General features: G+C 32.6%; 1 protein-coding gene across 1 annotated transcript in view; it reads left to right on the forward strand.

Moving 5' to 3' along the window:
* DPP10 (dipeptidyl peptidase like 10) overlaps window positions 1–26,598 on the forward strand; it is an 883,075-nt gene that overhangs the window by 764,660 nt on the left and 91,817 nt on the right. Inside the window, 2 exon segments of the mRNA XM_043992035.1 lie at window positions 18,589–18,709; window positions 23,012–23,166. Coding sequence (XP_043847970.1) covers window positions 18,589–18,709; window positions 23,012–23,166 — 276 coding nt within the window.

The following is a 26,598-nucleotide window of genomic DNA, read 5'->3' on the forward strand; positions in this document are numbered from 1 at the left end:
AAGAAAAAAAGAAAGAAAAAGAATTGAATATACATAATAGTTTATTTTAGACATCAAACACAGTAGGGTATCAAGTGTGTGATGGGATAGGGAGTTAAGAATGAAGGTAATGCCATTGAGGGAATAGCCACAAGGCAAACAAACTTCTTTTTCCTAAGACAGGGTATTCACAAGGGATCGAAAGGAAAAAAATAATACTAGAATCTAAAGTGTGCATTAGATTGCTTTTTAGACAAGGGGAATGACTGAACAAGTTGGGGCTATATGTGTTTATTGAAATACTATTTTACTATAAAAATTGGTGAAAGCAATGACCAGTGATTCCTGAGTAGTATGAACTGGTATGGCATAAAGTAAATAGAAAAAAAGAAATCAGGTTATAAAAGACACCAACAAGGAAAAGAAAAACAGCTTTGAAACACTTAAGAATCCCAATTACCTCACTCTTACCTTGATTCTCTACAGATTCTATTTTTTTTTCTGTATATTGCTACCCTGGGAAACCTCACTTTTGAATTCCTCCTGTGATATTTAAATCTAATGTGTGTGTCCTTATCTGCCCCCCCACCAAGTGTGGGGGTAGAATTAGTTAAGGTTTACTTTTAAATTCAGCAATAGTTTAGACATTTAAGCATTTATTAAAGTGTATTACGGGTTAACAAAGAGAGAGAGAAAGGCCCATTCACCTAGCTATCCAAGAGAATGGATTCCCAAAAGTTAGGAAACCTGGCTACCTTCCTCATTTATCTGCCACCACCAGCTCCTTTCCAAACCAAAGCAACAGTTTTCTGTTCGTTGACTGGAAGCTTACTGTGGGACCAGAAAAGGGATGACCCACACACACAGCTCCAAGCTAATTGGCTGGTAGCATTAACTGACATGATTTACAAGTGGTTCTATAAATAGAAGCAACTTCTAGATGCTAGGCAACTTCTGGGACTCTAGTCACATGCTTCTCATCAGGGGGTGGTGCCCTGGTTCTCACAACCTCTTTCTCAGCATGGGGTGGTACCCTGGTTCTCACACTCCCAGGGACCATCATTTTAGGAAAGAACCTGCTTCACTTCTCTATCATGTTGACTCTTATTGGACTCTGATTGTTTCACCTTATGTACTATATTGCCCCTGTGTTGGTACACTTCTCCCCACCTTTTTTCCCTTACCCCTACATGTACTATCTTTCCCCTATAAGGAACTCTGAAAAAAGGGGTTTTCTTTCTTGTTTCCCTTTGTATTTCAAGTACTTAGCACAGTGCCTGGCATAGAGTAAGGACTTAATAAATGCTTTATCTTTTTTCTAATCGATCACATATTCAGAAGACCGATTAATAAAACATATTGGGGGCAGCTAGGTGCCACAATGGATAAAGCACCAGCCCTGGATTCAGGAGGACCTGAGTTTAAATCCAGCTTCGGACACTTGACACTTATTAGCTATGTGATCCTGGGCAAGTCACTTAATCCCCATTGCCCGGCAAAACAAAACCAAACCAAATATCAAAGATCTCATCAGAAAGAGACAATGAATAACCACAAGGAAGAAAGAGAGAAAATTTTTGACAAAGACATTGTGTAGATTAATTTTTTGTTATAAGGATTTATTTGTTTCACTTATTTATTACAATTATTTTTTTTTCTCTGTTTCCCTGTTTCTAATGACAGAGTAGCATTAGCAGTTCGAAGAAAGAAGAGCACTCTAACTTTAAATGCACAGAAAAAGACAGTAGGAAGGTCATCAGGAAAGGCATAAAAAGTGGGATATTTTTTAAAGTAATTTATATATTTTATTATTTATTATAAAAATGATAGCAAAAAGGAGTATGAAATGGGAGATTTATAGCCTCATAACAACTCCGTTAACTCAAGTTATGTTTATAGATTTCATGAAACAAATCTCTGAGTACAACACTATATTTAATAAACCACAAATACCGTTAATGTTGTATTGTAGAGTTTGTTCAAATATCCATACAAATTATCTGTATTCAATGTATGTATGTTTAGAAGGCATATATATGGATGGTATGTATAGAACATATATGTATATACTTATATACAGATAGATACACACATGTGCACATTTATGTCTGTGTATGTATGCATTTGCCATACACACACTGAGTCTCAGTTTAAGCCTACTCCTCTTATGGTTGTTGTGTGTATTTGTGGGAAGGAATAAACCAAATTCTTAGCAGAAGATTTTTTATTAACTATCTTTACTATGTTTTCTGAGAGTAATAATAGCTGCCCTCTGGGAGGACCAAAATACTTGGGGAATGCTACTATTATTTCTTCTCCTTTTCCTTTTTCTTCTCCCTCTTCTTCTTCATCCTCTTCTACTTCCTCTCTACCTCCTTATCATCCGCTTCCTCCTCCATTTTTCTCAAAAAGCTGGAACAATTTACTTTTTTTTACAAAGTTTTCATTTTTATTTCTTGAAATACAGCTTTGAAGAAATGGACTTTAAAAACACTTTTACATTTTAAATGGAGCTTCTTGAATATGCCTTTAAGCCCAAATCATTCTGGCTTCATTGAACAGCCAATAATAGGCCCAACCCAAGTCTCTGTGGCTCATTATTAGGCTTGATGGCTTAGAACAAGTATCAATAACAATCATTTTCCTTTCTGTCCAGAAATTCTAAGGGTCTTCCCCTCCCAGATTGATATCTTTGTAAGGATTAATTGTACCCTTTTTTGTCTGTATTGTTACATGGGCCTTAGTCATTGAATGGGCATGGCCTCAGACATACTGAGACCTGGCAAAGATCTTAATTTAGGTCAAGGTCAGCTACTATATCCTGGGCCATAACTAGTCATCTTGACCTTTGTCTTGCCACTGGACTCTGATGACTCTGGAATAGAGAATGAGGCTGATGAAACTGTCAACTCTGCCTCACTAAAATCCAATTCACATGCAAGTTAAGACATCACCCTTGTAATTGCATTAGTGCTCTTTAAGAATGAAGAATCCTGTTGAGATGGTAAGGAAAGTGTCCTTCCATAAGGGAAGCAGGATTTAAGTTTGGTATTGAAAGGTTATAAAGTTTATATAGCTAACAAAGAGGATTGTGCCTTTTTAGATAAAAAGACTAACATGAAAAATAATAAAGAATCAGAAGAGTAAGGTATTTGTAGAGGTTAGTCACCAGTGAATCAGGTCATCTAGAATTCAGGGTTTACAGAGGAAAGTACTCTGCTAAATATGGAAAGTCAATCAGTCAGTAGCATTTATAAAGCTCTTAATAGGTTGTAGTCATTATGCAAAATGTCTAGGATACAAAGGAAAAAAAGAAAAGAAGAATGAGGAGAAAAGAGAAAAGAAAGGAAGATAAGACAAAAGAAATAAAAAGGAAAAAATAAATCTGTCCCTCTTCTAGGAACTCATGCTCCAAGGGCTGGGATTGGGGGAAGGAGGGAGGGAGAGACAACATAAAAGCAACTATATGTAAACAGGTCAGAATGTGATCTTAAATTATGGGTAAAAGAACTTTTATTCAATTCTATCATCCAAGGGGTGTCAGTAAAGTATTTAACAAGTCAATGGCATGATAAAAATACTTTAAGATTAATATGAGGGGCAGCTAGGTGGCACAGTGGATAGAGCACCGGCCCTGGAGTCAGGAGGACCTGAGTTCAAATCTGGCCTCAGACACTTAACACTTACTAGCTGTGTGACCCTGGGCAAGTCACTTAACCCCAATTGCCTCACTAAAAAAAAAAAAAAAGAAAGAAAAAGAAAAAGATTAATATGAGGCACTTATAAATCGATAAAAGATAGTGTTCAATTTCAGTTTTCTAAACATAAGATAATAAAACTGTGGACTTGTTCCTTATAATTTTCCAGTATAAAGCACATATATTTTCATTTAACTATTTCTTTTATAATTTAATAAAGCTGTTTCACATAGTAGATATCTAAATATCAAAGTGAGAATATAGTTTTATCTGCTAGTTAAAGACAAAGACAAAAAATAAGTAACCCATTTACTATTTATAACAGCATTATATCACACATCCCAATAACAAATCCCAAATTTGTGACATCCCAGATTATTTGCTAAAGCAAATATTTAAGCTCAATTAATATAAAAACTACTCTTCATTTTCAGCATATGAATTTCCCTTCTCTGAACTCTATTGCTGGAAATTTTTATTCATGTATTATCATATATTTCTTCCACTCTTTTCATATATGCGTGTTTCATCTTGCCAACTAGATTTAAATTCCGTGTGTCTGTTTTTTAAATTATGACTACTACTGTATTTTTAAATATATATGTGTGTGTGTGTGTGTGTGTGTGTGTATATATGTATATATATATATGTATATATATATATAATTGCATCAGTTTTGGCAGTAAGCATATTATTATTTTATTAATATTCCAGTAAAGGATTGATGGTGTGTCACCCTAACTTCTCATGGTCTCAGGCTTTCAGACCTAAGCTGTCTTAAGAGAAAGGGCCAAGACAACAGGCTGTCCAGAGAGTGAGTCAAGCACCAGCCAAGAGACTGACCCTGGTATAGCCAAGGGTTTTTTCCTCTTTTGATAGAGGCGGGGTCACTATACATTGATCAAAGCTAATTGGTTAGCATCATTCAATTCCATTGGTTGACATGAGTTGAGGGTGGTCTAAATTAAAATGAACTCTACAGATGACCCTCACTCAATTTGCCTAAGGAAATATCCATTATCTAGGTGTGGTCCTTCACTGAAATCACAAAAGATACACAAAAGACACAAAAGAGTCTATCTCCATTTTTTTGTTCCCCTAAGAAATCCATTATTAATAATTTTTCACACATAAATGTAGAAAATATTTCTTCAATAATTCTGTATTCCAAAAAGCACTTAGGATAATGTTACTTAAAAATGACATACATACACACACTACATAGATATATACATACATACACATACACATGTATACATGTTTATAACACATATACATATACATATCTCAAATTTGTGACATCTCAGTTTATTTGCTTCATATTTGAGCTCAACTAATATATAAACCATGTTTCATTTTCAGCATGTCATTGGCCTAATTAATCCAAATTCCATTGAGCAACAAATGAACATATCTTTTTAGGAGATGATAATTCTGGTTCTATTTTTACTAAGGAAAACAAAACAAAATATGTAATATGATGATATTAAGAATTTATTTTAACAATTATTGGAAAAGACCTTTTCAGAATCTTTGGGTAATTCTATATTTCAAATATTTTTCATTCAGCAATGGCCAAAGTTTTCCTAAAATTGCATCATGTGAAATAAAGTCTCTTAACAAATGTGGGGGGAAATGTTCATGTGAGATAGCCAAAGCTGGTTCCACCTTGTGACTTTTTCAATTTGTTTTCTTATCAGCATGCCTAAAAACTGGAAAGCATTAGGCAGAAAGCCATTGACAAACATATGAGAACTCCTTTCCATTTCTACAATCCCACTTTTATGGAATTTCTTCTAAGAATTTTGGATGTTTATTTTCAATGAATATAGTTGTAAAGGAAAATATATATTAACATTAAAAACCACTTTCAACTTGATTTTCTCCAATTTCTGAGTTGAAGGGCATAAGGAAAGCTATTTTTGCATTGAAAAAGGGAAGAATTGCTCCCCCACAACATGATTGTCACAATATCTGCTAGTTATCTTCATATTCTTTTAGGCTAAGTGATCCTAATTTAATTGACTGAAGAAACCCCTCTGAAGTATGCATATGAGCTAGGAGATCTCACCTTTCCATCATCCCTCCCTAAAGCCAGTTCCTCGTTTAACTCTCCACTTTGAATTTGTATCCACTCATACTAAACTATACTATTTTGCAACTTAATTATCAATTTATTTTTGTTTTTTTTTCTTTTGAATATACAAATATTAACTGTAAATGTCCTCCATCCTAAATGGCATTGTAATCAACTACTTTATGTATATAATTATTTATTAATTTTATATTTCTGTTGTATATGTTTAATGCTTACTAAAATATAATTTCATTTCAAGTAGGGATAATTTCATTTTTTTTAACTTGTATCCCAGTAGCTGGCAAAGTAACTTGTAGATATCTAATCAATGCTTATTGATTGATTGATTGATCTACAACAAATTTTGTCATAGATCTTATTTTTCTAGATGATAGGTATTGCTTCTTTGTATCTTACCTAGCGCAATGCCAAACATGAATCATTATACGATGTGATTTTGTTCATAAACATATTGGTTTTTATTTGCAGTCTTTGTATCTAATGAATATTCTCTTCTGGAGTTTCTTTTATATTTTAAATATTTTATTTTTTGAAATAAATATGCCCAAATAAAATGCATTATCATGGGACAGAAGCAGCACTATCTTCTAAAAACTGTCAGTCAAGGCCAAATGTGTCTTTGTCCTACCAACTTGAAAAGGTTTTGAGAAAATTGATTCAGTGATGAAATATTTCCAGAAATCATTTGCTTTCCTTTCAAATTCAAGCAAATTCCAAATTATTCTTTTGCTATCAAGGGCATTACCATTCCCCTAATCACCAAGTTTTAAATCCTTGGTGTCATACAACTTGATGTTCTCGATTATATGAGATTTAAGCTAGTGCCAAATAATTTATATCTCCCTCCACAACATACACACATACACAAACACACACATATATACCCATACATATACATATATGTATGTGTTTACATATACATACAGTCAGTGTTCATATATGGATCACACACACATATATACCTTCTACATATAGATGATATGTATCTTCTATAAATAGATGTATATACACCTTGTGCACACATATGTTTTATGTTTACACATACACACATACATCTATATGTATATTCTCTCCAAATATATAGCTTTCACTTTATCTTAGGCCCTTTTCAATAGCATCCCAATTTGTTTCCATCATTCAAGACTATCCCCAAACCAATTGTTCTTCCAAAAGATTTCAAAGTGCTTTTCTTACAGTGTAGATCTGATCATCCCATTGTCTTAGCTTCAGTCACACTTATAGAGTCAAGAAAAGTACTAGTATTTGTGGCTGCAGAGGAGAAAGGGCCCTTTTTAGGTAAAGACCAGAGTATAGTCCAGGAGAACAGCAACTATAACTCTCCCAGTATGACACCACTTTGGAAGCACCAAATATTTCCAGACTATGAAAGTTTGCTCTGAAAACAGCAGTAGAAAAGAGCTTAAAATGTTGCACGGTGCCCCCCCACCTCATTTGAACAGTGCCAAACTATAACACAAAGTTCAAAGTCAAGAAATAGACTAGGAAAATGAGCAAACAGGCAAAAGAAAAACTTTATCATAAAAAACATTATTATGGTATCAGGGAAGACCAAGACACAATTCAGAAGAAGAAAATCTACAAGCAAAGACTCAAAGAAAAATTTGAATTTGATGCAAATCCAGCAAGAATTCTTAGAAGACTTAAAGAGATAAGAGTAGTAAAGGGGAAATTATGAAAATAAATAACAGTGATGCAACAACAGTATGAAAAGAGAATTAGGGGCAGCTAGGTGGCGTAGTAGATAGAGCACCAGCCCTGGAGTCAGGAGTACCTGAGTTCAAATTCGGCCTCAGACACTTAACACTTACTAGCTGTGTGACCCAGGGCAAGTCACTTAACCCCAATTGCAGCACTAAAAAAAAAAAAGAGAGAGAGAGAGAGAGAGAGAGAGAGAGAATTAAAAGCTTAGTAAAAGAAGAAAAAAATGCTAAAGAAAATAAAACTTAAAAATTGTTCTAATGTTAAAAGAGACACAAAAACTCATTGAAATACTCCTTTAAAATCAAAATAAGCCAAACAGAAAGGGGGGATAAAAGCTCACTAATGAAATTAAAATTAAAAATTAAAAATTAAAATTAGGATGATGACCCCATAAAATATAAAGAAGCAATAAAACAGTTAAATAATGAAAAAGAAAAAATTATTAAATATTCCTTGAATAAACAATTGACTTGTAAAAAATGAGATAATTTAAGAAATATTACACCACCCAAATGCCAAGATAAAAAAAATTGCCTAAACATCATATTTTGAGAAATAATAAAGGAAAACTGCCTCAATATCTTAGGTCCAAAGGGTAAAATAGAAATTGAAATATTCTACTGATCACCTCCTGCTAAACACTTCCTGAAAGAGATCCCAAAATAAAAACTCCAAGGAACATTATAGTCAAATTTTAATGCTCCCAGGTCAAGAACAAAATATTACAAGAAGCCAGAAAGAAAGATTTCAAATATCATGGAACCACAGTATGGATCACATAGGCTTTAGCAGGTTCCACACTAAAGGAGTAGAGGACTTGGAATATACTTTAGTAGGCAAAGTAGCTAAGATTACAAACAAGAATAAACTACAGAGCAAAACTGAGTATAACACTACAGAGGGAAATTGGTATTTAATGAAATAGATCACTAACAAAAATTTCTAATAGAAAAAAAGCTAGCTAAATAGAATATTTGATGATCAATCAAAAGACTCAAGAGAAGCATAAAAAGGTAAAGATGGAAGAGTAATCATAAGGGAGTAAATAAAGTTAAACCCTTTAAATTCATATATGAGACGATGATAATTTTATCTCCTAAGAATTTTATCATTATTAGTACAGTTAGGAGACTATATAGAAAGAGGGCACAGGTGTGAGTTGATTAGTTTCAAGTGTTCTAAATATATATATATATATATATATATATATATATATATATATATATATATATATGTAGACTCGAATAAGAGGTATGCACTGGGAGAAGGGGGAAAGATGAATGGAGAAAATTTTCTCACATAAAAGAGGTGCATCGTAAGCAGCATTAATAGTAAAGGATAAAAATGAGGGGAATTGGCCCTGCCCAATAGAGGCCAAGCCCATTTTCACAAAAATGTAAAATAAAGTTTTCTTTTTAACATAAAAAAGAGGGAATTGGCAGGCAAAGCTTGAACCTCACTGTCATAGGAATTGTGTCAAAGAGGCATGTACATACATACATATATGTGTATGTATATACCTATATACATGCCTATATGTAACCACAAAATAAATAAGAAATAAGTTAAAAAGGTGAATAGAATTTTAGAAAAAATAGATATGATAGATTTCTGGAGAAAATTGAATGGGGAGAGAAATAATATATCCTTTTCTCAATGGTACATGGCACATACTCAAAAATTGACCATGTATTAGGGCACAAAAACCTTACAGTCAAATGTAGAAAGGCAGAAATAGTAAATGCATCCTTCTCAGATCATGATGCAATAAAAATTACATGTAATAAAGAGCCATGCAAAAGTAGCCTGAAAATTAATTGGAAAGAAATAATCTCATCCTAAAGAACAAGTGGGTCAAACAACAAATAATAGAAATAATCAATAACTTCCTCCAAGAGAATAACAATAATGAGATAGCATACCAAACTTATGGATGCAGCCAAAACAATTCTTAGGGGAAATTTTTTATTTCTAAATAATTACATGAATAAATTGGAGTAAGAGATCAGTGAATTGGGCATGCAACTAAAAAAGCTAGAAAAAAAAACAAATTAAAAATCCCTAATTAAATACTAAATTAGAAATCCTAAAAATCAAAGGAGAGATTAATAAAACTGAAAGTAAGAAAACTATTGAATTAATCAATAAGAGTAAGACTGGTTTTGTGAAAAAATCAATAAAATAGATAAACCTTTGATTAATTTGATTTTAAAAAAGAAAGAACAAAACCAAGTTACCAGTATCAAACATGAAAGAAGTGAATTCACCACCAATGAAGTGGAAACTAAAGCAATAATTAGGAGTTATGTTATTCAACTGTATGCCAATAAATCTAAAAATCTAAATGAAATAGATGAATATTTACAAAAATATAAACTGGCCAGATTAACAGAAGAGGAAATAAAATCCCTAAGTAAGCCCATCTTAGAAAAAGAAATTAAACATGGCATCAATGAACTCCACAAGGAAAAATTATCAGGGCCAGAAAGGTTTACAAGTGAATTCTACCAAGCATTTAAAGAACAATTCATTCCAATACTATGCAAATTATTTAGAAAAAATCAGATGAAGAAGGAGTTCTACCAAATTCCTTTCATGACACAAATAATGTGGTGATACCTAAGACAGGAAGAGCCAAATCAGAGAAAGAAAATTATAGACCAATTTCCCTAAGGAATATTGATGCAAAAATCTTAAATAAAATATTAGCAAGGAGATTACAACAATTCATCACCAGGACAATACATTATGACCAGGTGAGATTTATACCAGTAATTCAGGGATAGTTCAACATTAGGAAAACTATCAACATAAGCAACCACATCAATAACAAAACTAACCAAAATCATATGATTATCTCAATAGATACAGAGAAAGTTATTGACAAAATAGAGCAGTCATTTCTATTAAAAACACCAGAAAGCAGAGAAATAAGTGGAGCTTTGCTTAAAATAATAAGCAGTATCTACCTAACACAATAGCAAACATTATATATAATGGAGATAAGTTAAAGGTTTTCCCAATAATATCAGGAGTGAAACAGGTATGTCCATTATCACCTCTATTATTTAATATTGTACTAGAAATATTAGCTTTAGCAATAAGAGAAGAAAAAGGAATTAAAGGAATTAGAATAGGAAAAGAGGAAACAAAACAATCATTCTTTGCAGATGATATGATGGTATACTTAGATAATCCTAGAGAATCAACTAAAAAATTACTTGAAACAACAACTTTAGCAAAATATTAATAGCTGCTCTTTTTGAGAGTAAAAATTGGAAATTGAGGGGGTGCCCATCAATTGGGGAATAGCTGAACAATTTATGGCATATAATTATAATGGCAATACTATTGTGCTAATTTTTAAAAAATGAATATGATGCTTTCAGAAAAACCTGGAAAGACTGCAAAGTGAAGTGAGCAGAACCAGGAGGATTGTTGTATACAGTAACAATAATGTAGTACATTATTGTAGAATTGTGAAGGACACAATTATCCACCCAAGACAATCTCAAAGGACTCAAAATAAAAAATACAATTTGCCTCTAGAGAAAGAAATTATATTGTCTGAATATAGACAAAAGCATACTATTTTTCATTTTCTTTCTTTCTCTCTTTTTTGGAATCTTCTTGCCTCGAAAAGGACTAATATGGAAATGTTTAAATAATTGCACACGCATAACCCACATCAGATTGCTTACTGTCTTAGAGAGGGTATAGGGAAGGGAGAGAGGGATAGAACTTGGAACTCAACATGTTTTTTAAAATGTTGAAATTGTTTTTTACATGTAATTGGGGGAAAATAAATTATTAACAAAACAAAACAAAATATTAGTTCTTGACAGGCTCAGACCTATCCAATATTTTCATGTAAACCCCCAAGATTATAGTCTGTATGATTTCCCTTCCATATGTGTTCTTTGCTTAAATACTAAGCCTACTTTTTCTTCTTTATTTGAACATAAAATTGATAAGGTTCTGGCCCTGTTATTTTGCTACCAAAGGAAACTGTCTTTGCTTCGTCTGTCCATATATAAGCCTTAAAGAGAATGTATCATATGTAACAATAAGATGCATATTTATCAAAGTAACAGAAACCAACTACTAATATAGTACATTAAAATCAGGTAATTTGTGATTCCTTTATTTTTTTGACTTGCCTTTCTATATTTGCACTATTTTAGACGGGGCAAGACTTCAGATTCTAAAATAGGAGATGGTTAACAAGCTATACACTATATAAATATGATTAATAGCATGATCAAAGATATAAATAATATTCTTTAACCATAATTATATTATTAAATTAATTCAATGCATCAATAATAGCAGAAACAAGTGATACTAAACAGAAACATTATAATCTAAATGTCAGGAACATTTTTCCATGTTATTGTTTTTTTTTATTTTAATGGAAACACAATAGTTTCATGTTTCATAACACCATAAATTTATGCCTGAAAAAATATGAAATGGCATCTTATAAGCCAACCCCTCATTTTATAGAGGAGAATCAGAGAGGTAATGCAAATAGTCCAAATTATATAAGTATGCAGTGACAGCTAGAATTTGAACCCAATTGCTTCCAATAACAAATAATTTCTATCTAGAGATTTGATTTCACAAAATTAAACTATACTTTTTATTTCTTATATAAGAATAATAATTTGAAAAAATTAATATATCATATTTTAGGAATTCCAAATTGTTAAAAACATAAATATTTAAATAATTTTAAAAGGCTACACATGGCTAAGTGCTAAATTTTCTATTAATGCTATTAATATGTTTAATGCATAAAAGAATATTGAATATAACAACTGCCATTAATTTTTCAGTATATTGAAATCATTAAAATTCTGGCTCCATATTTTTATCTTTCAAATTGAAATGTATATCACCTTCATATAGATTCTGAACTCCATCCAAACTTTACTTCAGATATAAGTGTAATTATTGGTCAATAGTTTTGGATAATTTATACATCTGCTGAACCCATAGAAAATGTCATCAATTATTTTAATTCAAAGTTTGAAACCAAAAGAAAGTTTAGAATGTCTGACAACTGAGTTTCCTTGTCCTTAAGTATTGTCTACTGAAAATATAAATTACTTATGCACCAATAGGTAGTCAATGAATGACATCTTCATTATGTATATAGGGATTCAAGAAAAGAAAAAAAAAGAATATCTACAATTTTAGAAGATTTGGAAACCTATTTCATGTACTATTTGTGGAGAACAAATGTAGTCAGTATTATTCTTAGGTAGATTTGATCCTCATTATGGCTCCTTTTCAGAAGGAAGAAACATATTTCTTCTGAAATACTATAATTTGAAAACAGTTACCCAGAACAAGGGGAAGCAATACATGCCATTCTTAATTTGAAGATATTAGAAGGCTGGTGTTTGTTCTATTATATTTCAATGGACCAAAGTATAAGGTGAGTATTACATCAATTTCAAGAATAAATTAGAGCAGGTTATGGGGGGTAAAGAAAGAGGTTTGTCCTAATTTGCCTCTGTAATGATAGTCTGAGATGCCATAGGTAAAATATGGTAAAGCTACACATGTCTTTTTTTTTTGTATCATCCACAGATTCCATATTTACATTTAATCTGTTGTGCTCTGGACATGGCATATGCATTACATTAGACATTTCTGGAAGTAAGAACAACATTTCAATGACTTTTATCAATAAATAACCTTCAATCTATAATTCAATGAGCACTTATTGTGCATATATACTAGATAATACATGATTGTGTTCATTGTAGGAGTTACAAAAATAAATAATACAAGGAATTTACAATCCAGAAGAAGAGATAATCCACAAATGCAGAGAACTGTACTATAATTTAGAATATGATAACTTTTTAAGTTAAAAGTACTATGGGGAGCAGCTAATTGGCACAGTGGATAGAGCACCAGCCCTGGAGTCAGGAGGACCTGAGTTCAAATGCGGCCTCAGACACTTAACACTTACTAGCTGTGTGACCCTGGGCAACTCACTTAACCCCAATTGCCTCATTAAAAAAAAATTACTACGAGATAATAGCTGTGTATTCAGGTAAATTTCATTTATGTCAAATTCTCTAATAGAATAAATACAACCTCTTTTCAGATTGTGCTTATTCCTGATCTCTATGTATTATTTTTTTACTGCAACATTAAAATAAGTAGTAGAGAAATTTACCTAATGTCTAAGTATATATGAGCTATTCTCAGGTTTTCTGAATTGTAGTTGTGCTCATTAGCATATTCCATTAAGTTTTGGCTCGACTGTTGTTTTCCAGGCTGATCTCACATTGGTCCCTGTTATGTCCTCTGCAATACAGTCAAACTGGCCTTCTTACCATTTTCTGCAGAAGACATTCTGTCCTCTGAATCCAAGGCCTGTATCAGTCATCCCACAGTCTGAAATATTCTTTGTCCTGACTTTGAACTCTAGCAAACCCTACCTCAATTCACATGTCAACTCAAGTGCTACCTTTTACACAAGGCCTTTCATGAATCCCTTTAGATGTTAATGTACCTCTCAAAAATTATTTTGTATTTACTTTCCATCTTTTTTAATGTATTAGCCATGTATATGCTGTTACCTTCCCTCTTCTGTCCCAACAAACAGAGATTACTAATATCCCAGTTGATCTGTGATATCTTCAAGTGTGCATTTGTTCTAATTATACGTAGTTGCATATCCTCCCATAAGTATATCACAGGGTGAACACCCTGTGTACTAAAGTCTTTCCTTACTTTCTCTTAAAATTTTGCAGATAATTTTATTAGCAATTGGCCTACTCATTGGTTATCCTTCATTCTTGCCATATGAACAACTCATATTCCTTGGAGATCATAAATGTTTTATATATATATATATAAAATGATATATATATATATATATAAAATGATCATGGTTATATCATGAGATAAGGCTGTAAGGGAGAAGTAAATTCTGTAACTAGTACAGAACATAATACTTTTCACTAAGAGATCAGAGAACACATTTTAGAAGAGATGTCATATATTTCATGGAAATATAAAGCTGTTTTTTTAAAGACTATAGAAATCATCTAGTCATACATGACTATAGTATAGTATTTCTCAACAGGGGTCATTAGCCTCTGCTTGAATATATTCTGTGGTAAGCAACTCATTACCTCTCATATTCTATTTTTGTACAGTTTCATTGAGATTCAACTTCATTTATGAGTGAAACATCAATAGGCAGAGATAAGAAGAAGGTACAGGGAATATTTTGAGCAAAAGCATAAATGTGGAATAGCACATGATATAGTTTGACAGGAATAATAGGTCAAAAAGACAAGGTTGAATCCTATTGGGTAAGGCTGAAATGTTGTCTGGTAGAATATTTTGGAAGGACTTGGATGTCAAACAAAGAATTTGTGATTTATTTATTTAATTAAATAAGGGGATTTTCAAAAGTTAATTTAAAAGAAATATTGCAAGGTGCATTAGAATGGGAAAAAACATGGGGTGAGAAGACAAATGAATAAACTATCAAAAATTAGGAAAATCAGGTGGGCCTAAACTTAAATGAATATAATAAAAGTAAATAGGTTGCCAGAAAGTGAGGTGCAATCACCACCACCACCACCACCATCATCATCATCATCTAAGCAGGCCAAAAAGAAAATTTTTTACATGCCAATTATGTGCCAGGGATTGTGCTAAGTGCTAGAGATACAATGACCCAAACTATATAGATGTAGAGATGGATAGATAGATAGGCATCTATATCTATCTTTCTATCACACACATATACATAGTTTGAAGCTTTCAATCTGTTCAGGAGAGGTAATTTGTACATACCTTTGTAAATATAAAGTGGGTTTTACAATATTCAAGTTAATTTGAGGAAAGGCATTAGCATCCTGGAGGAGAGAAAGGTAGCATTTAAGTTTAGCCTTGAAGTAAACCAGGCAATCCAATACCTGGAGTTGGAGAGAGGAGATACATTCCAGGAATAGGAGTCAGTTAAAACAAAAATGATGGAAGATGGGGTAACATGTATGAAAAGGAGTTGGAAAGCCAATTTAGTTGAACTATATTATACGTGGATGAAGGTTCATGGCAAATTTTTTAGGAACTTTAAATCTCAAGTAGATAAATTTATATTTAATCCTTGAAGAAATAGGGAGTAACTGAAGCTTTATCAAACTGGGTCAGACAGGATGGGTGGGTTGGTATGGTTAAACTTATGCTTTAGAAGAAAAATTTTGACAGTTCTCAGGAGTCAACTATTACTATTGCAATAAGTGAGTAAGCCCTGAACTATAGTAGTAACCATGTGAATGGAAAGAATATATGTACAAGAGATACTATAGAGGTAGAAATTCCAATACTTGGAAATTAACTGGATTTGTGCAGTGAATGAGAGGGGTAGTTGATGACAATGAAGTTGTGAGATTCTTTGCCTGGAAGGATGCAGGCGTCCTCAGCAGAAACTCAGAAATATAGTTGTTCTGTGGAAAGAGGGATGATAACTACTGTTTTAGACATGTTAAGTCTGACATATACTCTGAGACATACATTTGAAAATGCTCAATAGGAAATTAGTCTTACATGACCAGAGCTCAGAAGAGAAAGACTAATAATAACTACATATATCTGAAAATCATCTTCATACAGATTATTATTAAACTCATGGGACCAATGGGATCATTGAGGGAAAATAATGAATTGAAAGAATTGAAAATGGTCTAAGATAGAACCAAGGATTATGCTTTCAATCTTGTCTCACATAACAATATTATCCTTCTCTTTGCTAAGGTAAACCCCTCTACATGCATAAGTGATTCCACTTAATTCCATCTTCTTCAGCAGATTGCCCCCTCTATGAGCCCTATTCTCTTAGTAATCTTCAAGCACTACTATCATTGATTCCTTATTGACTACAAACATGCCAATATCTCCCCCATCCCCCTAAATCTCTCACTTGCCCCATTGATCATCCTTACCAATTATTCAATACCTCTCCTCCACTTCATGCCTAAACTCCTTGAGCATTAATTGCTGCTATTGCTTTCTTTCACTTTCTTATAAACTCTGCAATCTACTAAATAATCTCATATGTGATCTCCATTCTAATAGCCATTTCTTAATATCCATCCATTTTGACTTCTCTGCCACTTTTGACAACATTAATTACCCTCTTCTCCTTGATACACTTTTTTCTTTCTTAGTTTTCATGACATTGCTCTCTTCTGGTTCTCTTACCTGTCCAGTGGCTCCTTTGTCTCATTTGCAAAATTTTCTTCCATTCTATACTTCCTAAACATAGGCCTCTCTCAGGGTTCTATTGTGTCTGCTTTGTTTCTACCTCTATACTACTTCACTCTCATCAGCTTCTATGATTTTGAAGATCATCTGTATGCAAATGATTTTCTTAATATTAAACATGTTGCCAAATACTTTGGCAGAGATATTACTAGCCAACTAGAAATCTATAACTGGAACTTGATTATGAGGCTGATATTGAAGAAACTTATTTTGAGATATTTGAATAGAGATTGTTGTTGGATTGATGTGATTATATGACATACCCAAAGGAGAGATAATAGAATGTGGCAGTGAAGAGGGTCTTGTATATACATACAATTAGGGAATGCAAAGAGTCAGCAAAAGAAACAACACAGTCAGAGAGATCAGAGGAGAAGAAAATAGAAAGAAAAAAATATTTGACAAAAGAAAAGGCTGTCAGCAATATCAAATGCTATGGTGAGATTAATGAGGATGAGTATTTATAAAAAGCCAATGGATATGACAATATAAGGGTAATTTGAGAAAAGTTTCAGAAAAGTACTAAGGATTGGAGCTATTGTTTCTTATTATTTCAATTTTTTAAAGTTAAATATTCAGAATTATCCAAAAATATATATTCAGCTATCTATTATATTTCTCCTCGTCCACTGGAGATGCAAAACTAGTTGTTTCCATCATAGGAAGCTAGCCAATCAAATCATCATTACTTTTTGTCCATCCAATCTTAAATCCTGTGTGAGAAATGCTTTCCAAGAGTTCCATAAAGCCTAGGTATTAGTCTAGATAAACCCTTTTGGTGGAAAAGTTTGGAAGAAATAATTTGCATTTTCAAAAAAGTATAGAAGCAAGGAATAAGGCTATTAGAACCAGGAATGAGAATATCACTGATGAAACTGAAGCCATTGGAGGTTATAAAAAAATCACCCACGGGCATAATAGTAGTAATAATCAGAGGTCAGAAATAAACCCTGTTACTCTCACTTGATTCCTGCAAATGAGTTATTTTGTTTTAATAGTTTATAAACTGAATCTCTTATTTGAGGTCTGCAGGTCATCCAAATATATTTTTTTAAGTCTCGACTATAACTTTTTTGACAAAATATTTTTAGGTGAATCTTTGACACTGCTTTATTTGTGTTGGTTGTTCTGTGAAGGCAAGATAGTCTAGATCTTTTTAATCTATCTGGAAAAGTTAAAAAGTAGGAAAAAATTCTAACTCTGTTCCCATATGAATACATGACATTCTCACCTCTGATACAAATATCAAAGAATACTGGCTGAACACTCTGTGCAAACAGATTGTTTCAATATAGTTTCTTTCAAAGTGTAAAAGAGTAGTTGAGACAGAGGAATGTATATCAAATAGGATGGAGATATGTATATTGTCTAGATATCAGGAGGCTATTATATTTCAGACCAAAATTGCATCCAGTGTAAGCTTCACCTTACCTGAACATAGCAAATTTTAGATCAAATCTTAATTTCCCAACATATGAGATTGCTAAAGTAGATGACATGAGGTTTTCCAAAACATGCATAAGCAAATGTCAATACTAGGTGTTGTACGCATGTCCAAATGAGAGCAGAATCTCACAGTCATTAGCTATCAAAAGCAATTATATACTTACCTAGCTATATGTGTATATGATTATATGTGTGTGCATATACATGCATACATACATGTTAGTGTGTTTTGTGGTAATATTAAGTTGAACATGTAGTGAAATTGTCTGCTAATCCTATCATTCAGAAAAAGTGAAATTTATGATTGTGCCAACTGTATCTTTGAAATGTTTTCTGATCCAGATTTACATTTTTGAAAATAACATCTACTATCAACCTGATGTGAAGAGCAGTTCATTGCGACTGACATCTTCAGGAAAAGAAGGAATTATTTTTAATGGAATTGCTGACTGGTTATATGAAGGTGAGTTGAGTGAGTTTAGTTTTGAAAGAATGCAAATGGCATATTGTTATACAAAGTCTACAGGAGAAAATCTATTCATTCCAGAACAATACTCAGCTGTTTTCTTCTCATTTCCCTTAAAAATTGCCTTCATGCTTTTATATTTTGTATATGCTCATATATAATCTGTTGTGATTTCCATCTGCTTGTATTTCCCACTTTGTTTGGTCAAGCTAGAGAGATTTTATTAGAAATGAGGCTTAACTAATAAAAGTGAATGGCAGCCTTACAAATAATCAGACTGTAAATTACATGTTGATTTGTCTGATTGTCCTGGAAAGAAGAAAAACAAACAAAAAACACTATGTAGTTAACAATAGTCAGCCTTTATGAAAACCTCCTGATTTTGATCATACCCATTGAAAATAATCTCTCATATTTAAAAATAAAAAGATGATCCATCTTAGGAGTTATTTAATGATAAGAATCAAATTAATCTTAAGTGTAATGGTATGTAAAGGATTTATGTGACATAATAACCCAAATTTTGATTACTGGTTAGATTCCTATTCTTGCCTAAGCTTATGGATGGGAAGGCTGACATAATCCTTATGGATACAGAGCTTCAATATTTCTGTATTCTTTGTTACCACACATCATTACAAAACCTCACTTCGCAGATGGCCTTGGCAGCATGTCTGAAGATTAGAAAACTGACTGGACTTTTCAGTTGCAGACTCTAAAATCATGAATTATCTCTAAACATAGCATCTCTATCTCCATGACAGAGTTATGTATTACAATGCTCTTTCTGGTATTTTAAATTTCTGTAATGTGAGCAAAACTCATAGGTCCTTTGTGCTAAACTGATATTGAGGATAAACAATACAAATGCTGATGTTTATAGTTTAAGGGTCATTCAGCAGAGCCACTGCAGAAGCCCAGGGCAGTGGTAGTCTACAATAACGTGTGGAAAAAAATACATAAAGAATAGATAATAGCTATTACATACTTTCATGCCTGTTTTATTTTCTTATTTTTTCCATTTACAGTGAGAAAGCATAGGGTAAGAAAAATTAGAAATGATTATATAAGAAACAACTGAAATTGTGTGCCAAATTGAATAGTTATATCTTGGTCAGTGCAACATAAGTTATATTCCATGGTATATTCAAAGCATACCTACTACAAAGCTGTCTTAAAAGGCCTACAGGTTCATAATAGTTGTCTTCAGTGGCTTCTAATTTCCCTTTTCAATATCTTCACACTATACTATTGCAGTAGATTAGAGTTAGAGAACATTATCTCTTTCCTAAAGAAGTTTAGCAGTTAGTGATATAACTTGTTAGCCCACAAATTATAAAGATAATAGGACCCTCTACATTGTCCAGATATACCTAAACATATGCCTCTATGTTGAGTGGTTATTGAAGGTATTTGAAGTTAGTAAAAGCTCCCTTTCAAAGAGAGATACTAAGTTCCTCAGGACAATGAGACCACAGATTCTGACATCAATCTCATATTAGAATGTGTCTGAGTGGTAGGAACACACCTGGTAAAGTATTATAAGCTTAGAACATTAGTAAATGAATTTGATTAAAAACAAACCAGTCGGTGGGGCAGCTAGGTGGCGCAGAGGATAGAGCACCAGCCCTGGAGTCAGGAGTACCTGAGTTCAAATCCGGCCTCAGACCCTTAACACTTACTAGCTGTGTGACCCTGGGCAAGTCACTTAACCCCAATTGCCTCACTAAAAAAAAACAAAAACAAAAACAAAAAACTAGTCTCACTTCTCTCAGTATCCTAAGGCACCTCATGATCTCCTACTGCTCATTGGAGCCCCACTTGTGATGCCCCCTACCTGGACTGTCTTTTACCAACAGTGTCACTTGCTCCTCACCACTTGCCTTTATGAAAATTTTTCAGTTCTTACCAGAGGCTCAGACTCTTTAGCCAATAACAATGTGCACGTGGTTTCCATAGTTCCCATCTCCAAATGTATTGATCATTTTTTGTAATTAGTAAATTTATTATAATTCAAATACAACTTAGCCACAAAATCTTGAAAACTAAAGGTAACATTTGTAATTAATTTCTATAGACTAAAATTTCCTTTCTCTAAGTATCCTAACACAAAAAGAACAAGTAATAGTTCTGCGTGTTATAGTAGGTCCATTTTTCTGCAGAGAAATGTAGGTCATGGTTGGGATTTTTTTTTTTAATGATTGATTTATTTGGACAGTGGGGGGTGGTATATAAGTATGGCTGGTCAGAACTATTAACAGGCATTGGCACTACTCATACTTTAAAGGATTAATTTATTTTAAACCTTTTAAAAACCACCCAATGCAAAAAAGAAAGCCAAGGGAAATGAACCATATAATGTATTGAAACTGGTCACTGAAGTTTCAAAGAGAAAATAAAATCTTCCAAATGAAAGACCATTTAAACACAGTTCAAACAAATCCAACCTAATATTATGGCATATAAATTATCATCATTAACATGGGAACTTAATTAAGTTTGACGTAGTAGATCAACTTTTTTTTCTCAAAAGTAAAATTTAAAGATGTCAAGTTCATGGCTATTTGGCATTCTCCAGAGCATTTCTCTGTTAAAAATGCAATCATTTTTGATTAACTGAGTAAATAGAGGTATAGTATAATTTTATTCATATGTTCAACATTCCCACCACCAAACTTTCATAGATTTGCTATTTGCTTAAATATAAGAACTTGATATTTCATGTCCTTTAGAGATATATAATGCATATATATATGCACATACATAATGCATACACATATGCATGTGCAAGTGCATATACATGCACATATAAATACACACATATATACACATATGTACATATATATATATACATATACATATGGGTATATAGTCAGAGAATAAAAAGGAAGAGGATACTGCGTTGTCAATGTGTAAATAGGGTTTAAATGTGATACCATCAGTAATGCTATACCGCTTCATCAGGTAATTGACAAAGAGACAAAATTCAAAAAAGAAACAAAATCAAGTGAATGCTAAGCTAAACATTATGGCATATTCTAAGTCAATCTGAAAAAAACCTTTTTTTTCATAATTTTGTTCTTTTTAAAATTGTCTCTGGAATGTTATATATGTTGACAACTCCATCTGCTCTGCAAAGAAGCTTTCTTATTCAATGTTGTCAGAAGAACAAAAATGAAACAGTAATAGTGGAGGCAATGTGATTTATAAAAATATAGTGTTGTTTAAATATTATAATACAATTTATATATTTATATATAAATGTATAAAATGCATTAGTTCTAATTTGTTGTTTTTATTCTTCCCTTTTATTTCTAATGACACGTATAACTTAAAGACTTTACCTCAATGCTATATCAGCACTTGTAGGTGCATGTTTGTGTTTACTTACAAAAAATGACCCTTTTACCTCACTGAATACATTATATTTAATTTCTACAACAATTGGCAGAGATTTTTATTTTATTTTAGGTATAGGATACCTGGGAATGTGTCTTTTTGGAGGGTAGAGCTTCTTGGGTGATAGTTTTTACGAAGAATATATTTTTAATATCTTCAAAGTGGGCTTTATGCTTTATGCTTTATGTTAAGCACAGATACTTTTTGAATGCTTTTGGAACAGGTCAGATTTCAACTCTAATATTTATGTCTGTGCTTTCCTTCTGACCTCTAAATTCATTATACCACTTTGTGTCTATATCACTCTCTTGTCATTAAGTACATAGTATTTTAATAATCAATTTTTTCATATACATGTATATATATATTCATTTATATCTATATATACTATAAATGTACATGTATATACATACCTATGCACATGCTACCAAGGGATTTGTCAGCCCCTCTACTCTTTTTCATTTTTCTTTTTCTTGTTACTCTACCTTGTACAATATTGGGTATCTGGTTCTTGCTCAATATATATGTATCGTATGGTAAATAAAGGACTGTTGAAATGAACTTAATACTGATCCAAAGATTGGATTTTGAATGAAAGTTTCCATCAGTCCAGTCTCTTTCTGCTTACCCTTCCTAATCCTTTTACCTCCCCTATTTATTATGCCAAATGAATATGGAATCATGACTACTTGATTTAAATGTTAGTGTATGTATAGCCATTTTCCCCTTAAATTGGAAAGTGATGTAACAAAAATAATGGGTTCTAGGTTTAATCGACAACAAAGTTCAGCTGAGTATAAAGGGAAAATAAATATATCATTCAGAATTCAAGAATAGCTATCTGTGGATTAGTGAGCTCATGTCGGCAGAAGTGATGTCAAAGAGTGTCATTTGTTCTAGAGGAACTTCTGCATTCTCATATTGCTCATTGGTGGTCCCCGGATGGAGAAAGGCTTGCATTCCTGATGATAAATGACTCTTTGGTACCAAACATGGTTATTCCTCGCTTTACTGGAGGGCTGTATCCCAAAGCAAAACAGTATCCATATCCTAAGGTAAGTTAAGTCAAATTGGCCCATTAATCCTCTCTTTTTGGGTTAGTGAACTGAATGATGGCAGCATTGTTGATACCTGGAGGATTCGTCCCTCAAGAGTAGCAGAAACTATAATTCTTTCTGCTCTCAGCTTGTCATTTGATATTTTATAGTGGTCTCTAGAAAAGTGGACGGTGAGATGGGATACCAACATGACACTTATTTTGAGGACCAAAATTCATCCTGATGTTTTAGTACTTTTTCTGGTATAATTTTTTCTGATTTTTGCTTTCTTATATGTCCTCTCCCTTTAGAGATTCTTTCTGCCCTTTCCTTTTCCTTTCCTCCCCACATTTGTATTCAGAAGTCATAATGACTAGTGTGGGTTTTACAATCAACTAGCCATGTGAAAATGGGAAATGCAGTCATCTTCCTGAGCCTCAGTTTATCTAGGAAATGAGAAGGGAAATCTAGGTGATCTCAAAAGACCTTCCTAACACTGAAGTTTTGTAATTCTATGATTCTCCTTTTGTTTTTCTCTTCTTTGCTATTTCTCCTGCCCACTCCCCCCCAACCCCCCATTTTCTCTTACATTGTCAAATGCACATAATACTGATTAGCAGAGAGTAATGTCAGGATCAAGGCTCAAGTCTAAGCATTCTCTCAACTAGGGGTAGCAACAAAAGGAGTTATTACCCAAACCTTTCCAGTTCTATCCCTCCATTCCCTCACGTACATTTTTTAAAGCATTCACTTAACCATTATGGTAGACAGATCATTAATGGGAGATTATGACACATTTTCTCTCTATCATTCCCCATTCTGAAATATTACACAAAAATGTTTGTGAAAGAAAAAGAATGATAAAATACTTTTTGTTCTCTAAATCCCATTGGCCTTAAAGTAGTATCCCCCAAAATTATTGATTATAATTGATCACTGCACAAAATGGTTGCTGTTATGAATTAATATATAAATTTTCCAATGAAAATTCACTAGCATACCTTAAAATGAGAAATATTTGGCAATATGATTTTTATGAGATTGTGAAATTTGAATTGATTGATATGTCACTAGACATGTCACTCCCTTGCCCCAGATACATGTATCCAAAGGTTTATTTGACCCAAGGAATAGGCATTGCCCCACATCCCAGGCACTTTTCTCCTTTGTTTAGAGTTAGAGTTAAGTTTTCTGGGCCACTGCCCATTATTTTTCATTCTTTATTTGGCATTTAAAAAAAAATATTTCAGTGGTTCAGACTACCTACCCTGTGTTTTCCCTAAGATAACAGGGCAATCAGTACATCAACTCTTTGCCCGAAACTCTATGTAGATTTGAGCACATCTTATACAATGTCTGATCCACTAGCCTGACCAATGGACCTGGGGAAATTGTGAGGCAAGGTACCCTCCCATGCTTTTCCCCATTGACCTCTTTCCTTCTGTGACTGCCGTAGAAATGTGAAAGTTATAATCTTTGGAAACATTTCACTCTCCTGAATACCTGTATTTATTTCTTTTCATATATTTTTCTAAGATTATTCCACAATTCTCAACACAATATAAAAAAGGCACAAAAGAAAAACAACAATAAAATAAGTCCCCTCATTGGCTGTAATGCATACATGCATATATACATCTATATTTGTGTATATACATTCTGTACCATAAATCTATCACCTGTTAAGAGATAGCTAACAGGTTCCTCTGGAATCCTAGATAGTCATTGTTTTGATCATAGTTCTTAAAGCATTCAAATTTATTTTTTACAGCACTATTATTTATAAATTATCTTCCTTAATTTCATTTCATTATTAATCAACCTATAAAAGTCTTCAAAAAAGTTTTTATTAATAATACTGATGTTATGATGTATATTATTCTTCTAGTTCTGCTTAGTTCACTGTATCAGTTCATATAAATCTTTCCTTAAATCTCTGAAATCATCTGTTTTCCATATTCATATAGCACAATAGTATTATATTATTCCATTACATTAACAAACTAAATGATTTTCAGCCATCCCTCAATTGATGGGCATCCTTTTACTTTCCAGTTTATTTTCACCACAAACTGAGTTTGTAAAAGTAATTTTTCACAGGTATTGTCCAATTTGTTCCTTACAATTACCTTCTGAAGTAGGAAGAGTTGTTGTTATACCCATATAATGACTGAGAAAACATAGACCCAGATAGGTAATGTGACTTACTCATGTTCATATAGTAAGCAAGTCATTGAGCCAGGATTTAAAAAAAAAAATTGTAATCTTTTTTGGATGGGGCAATGAAAGTTAAGTGACTTGCCTGGGGTCACACAGCTAGTAAGTGTCAAGTGTCTGATCTCACATTTGAACTCAGGTCCTCCTTGAAACCAGGGCTGGTGCTTTATCCACAGCACCATCTACCTGCACCCTGAGCCAGGATTTAAATGCAGATCTGCCTCTTTATCTACTATTGTTTCCATTATACCACAGGCTTTTTTCTCTATTGGTTTATGCTGGATATCTCTTCTAAGTCTAAGAAAGAAAGACTTTATTTCTGTCCTTTTGAGAAAGGCTTTGTAAAATAAATTTATTCAAATCAAAAACTTTTATGAACCTACATATAGAAAAGGAAGAAAAAGAATGAATATCATTAAACATCACAGAAGATGATGAGACTTAACCCATAAGATGAAATTAAACCCATATACGGTGTGGTCAAATTAACTGATGAAACACTTGCACAAAAAAACATATTGAAATTTTATTTAATTCAGCAAGATTCTGAACCCATACAATAACACATCATTAGCAATTCACAAAAGGTTTGTGTTAGTCTATTTTGTTAACCTCAGGTTAATCTTCTTAATTAAGACTATCTCTTTTCATTTTAATTTTAATTGCTATGAAAACCACAACTAATTATTATTAAGTTTTATATTTCAGAATTACAAAAGAAAAAAAACCTGTTGATTTGAAATCTTTATGGCAAATGTTATATTGAGGTGGAAAATAGGTGAAAAACCCTTAGTTTCAAAAGTGTAAAACAATTAAAACTTTAAAAGACAAACCTCATCTGTGTTTTGTTTTTGCAATGTGTTGTCTTCCAAGATTATTTCTGTTAATAAATTATATGAATATTGCAGCAAGCTCATTTTTAAAAATTGTACCACAAGGATATCATTAACTCCTTAATGATTCCTAATGAAAATAGTAAATGTAAAATTAGAGAAACTTAGAGAATCTATTTTTTTTAATAACAGAGCAACTGTCCCCAGCAGAGTCACCTATCATCAATTCTTCAGTTGTATTTAGCAGATTAAAAAAAAAACCACAAAATTCTAATTGATCAAGTGAAGTTAAAGATTCAGATTTTGGAGAAGTGTTGTTTGGTGGCCCTAAGAGGTGCATTTACTACAGTGGTATTCAGAATTTTCTGAGGAAGACAGCAACATATGAATATTTCTCAAA

Source organism: Dromiciops gliroides, chromosome 3 (assembly GCF_019393635.1).
Source record: "Dromiciops gliroides isolate mDroGli1 chromosome 3, mDroGli1.pri, whole genome shotgun sequence".
NCBI classification, from domain to species: domain Eukaryota; kingdom Metazoa; phylum Chordata; class Mammalia; order Microbiotheria; family Microbiotheriidae; genus Dromiciops; species Dromiciops gliroides.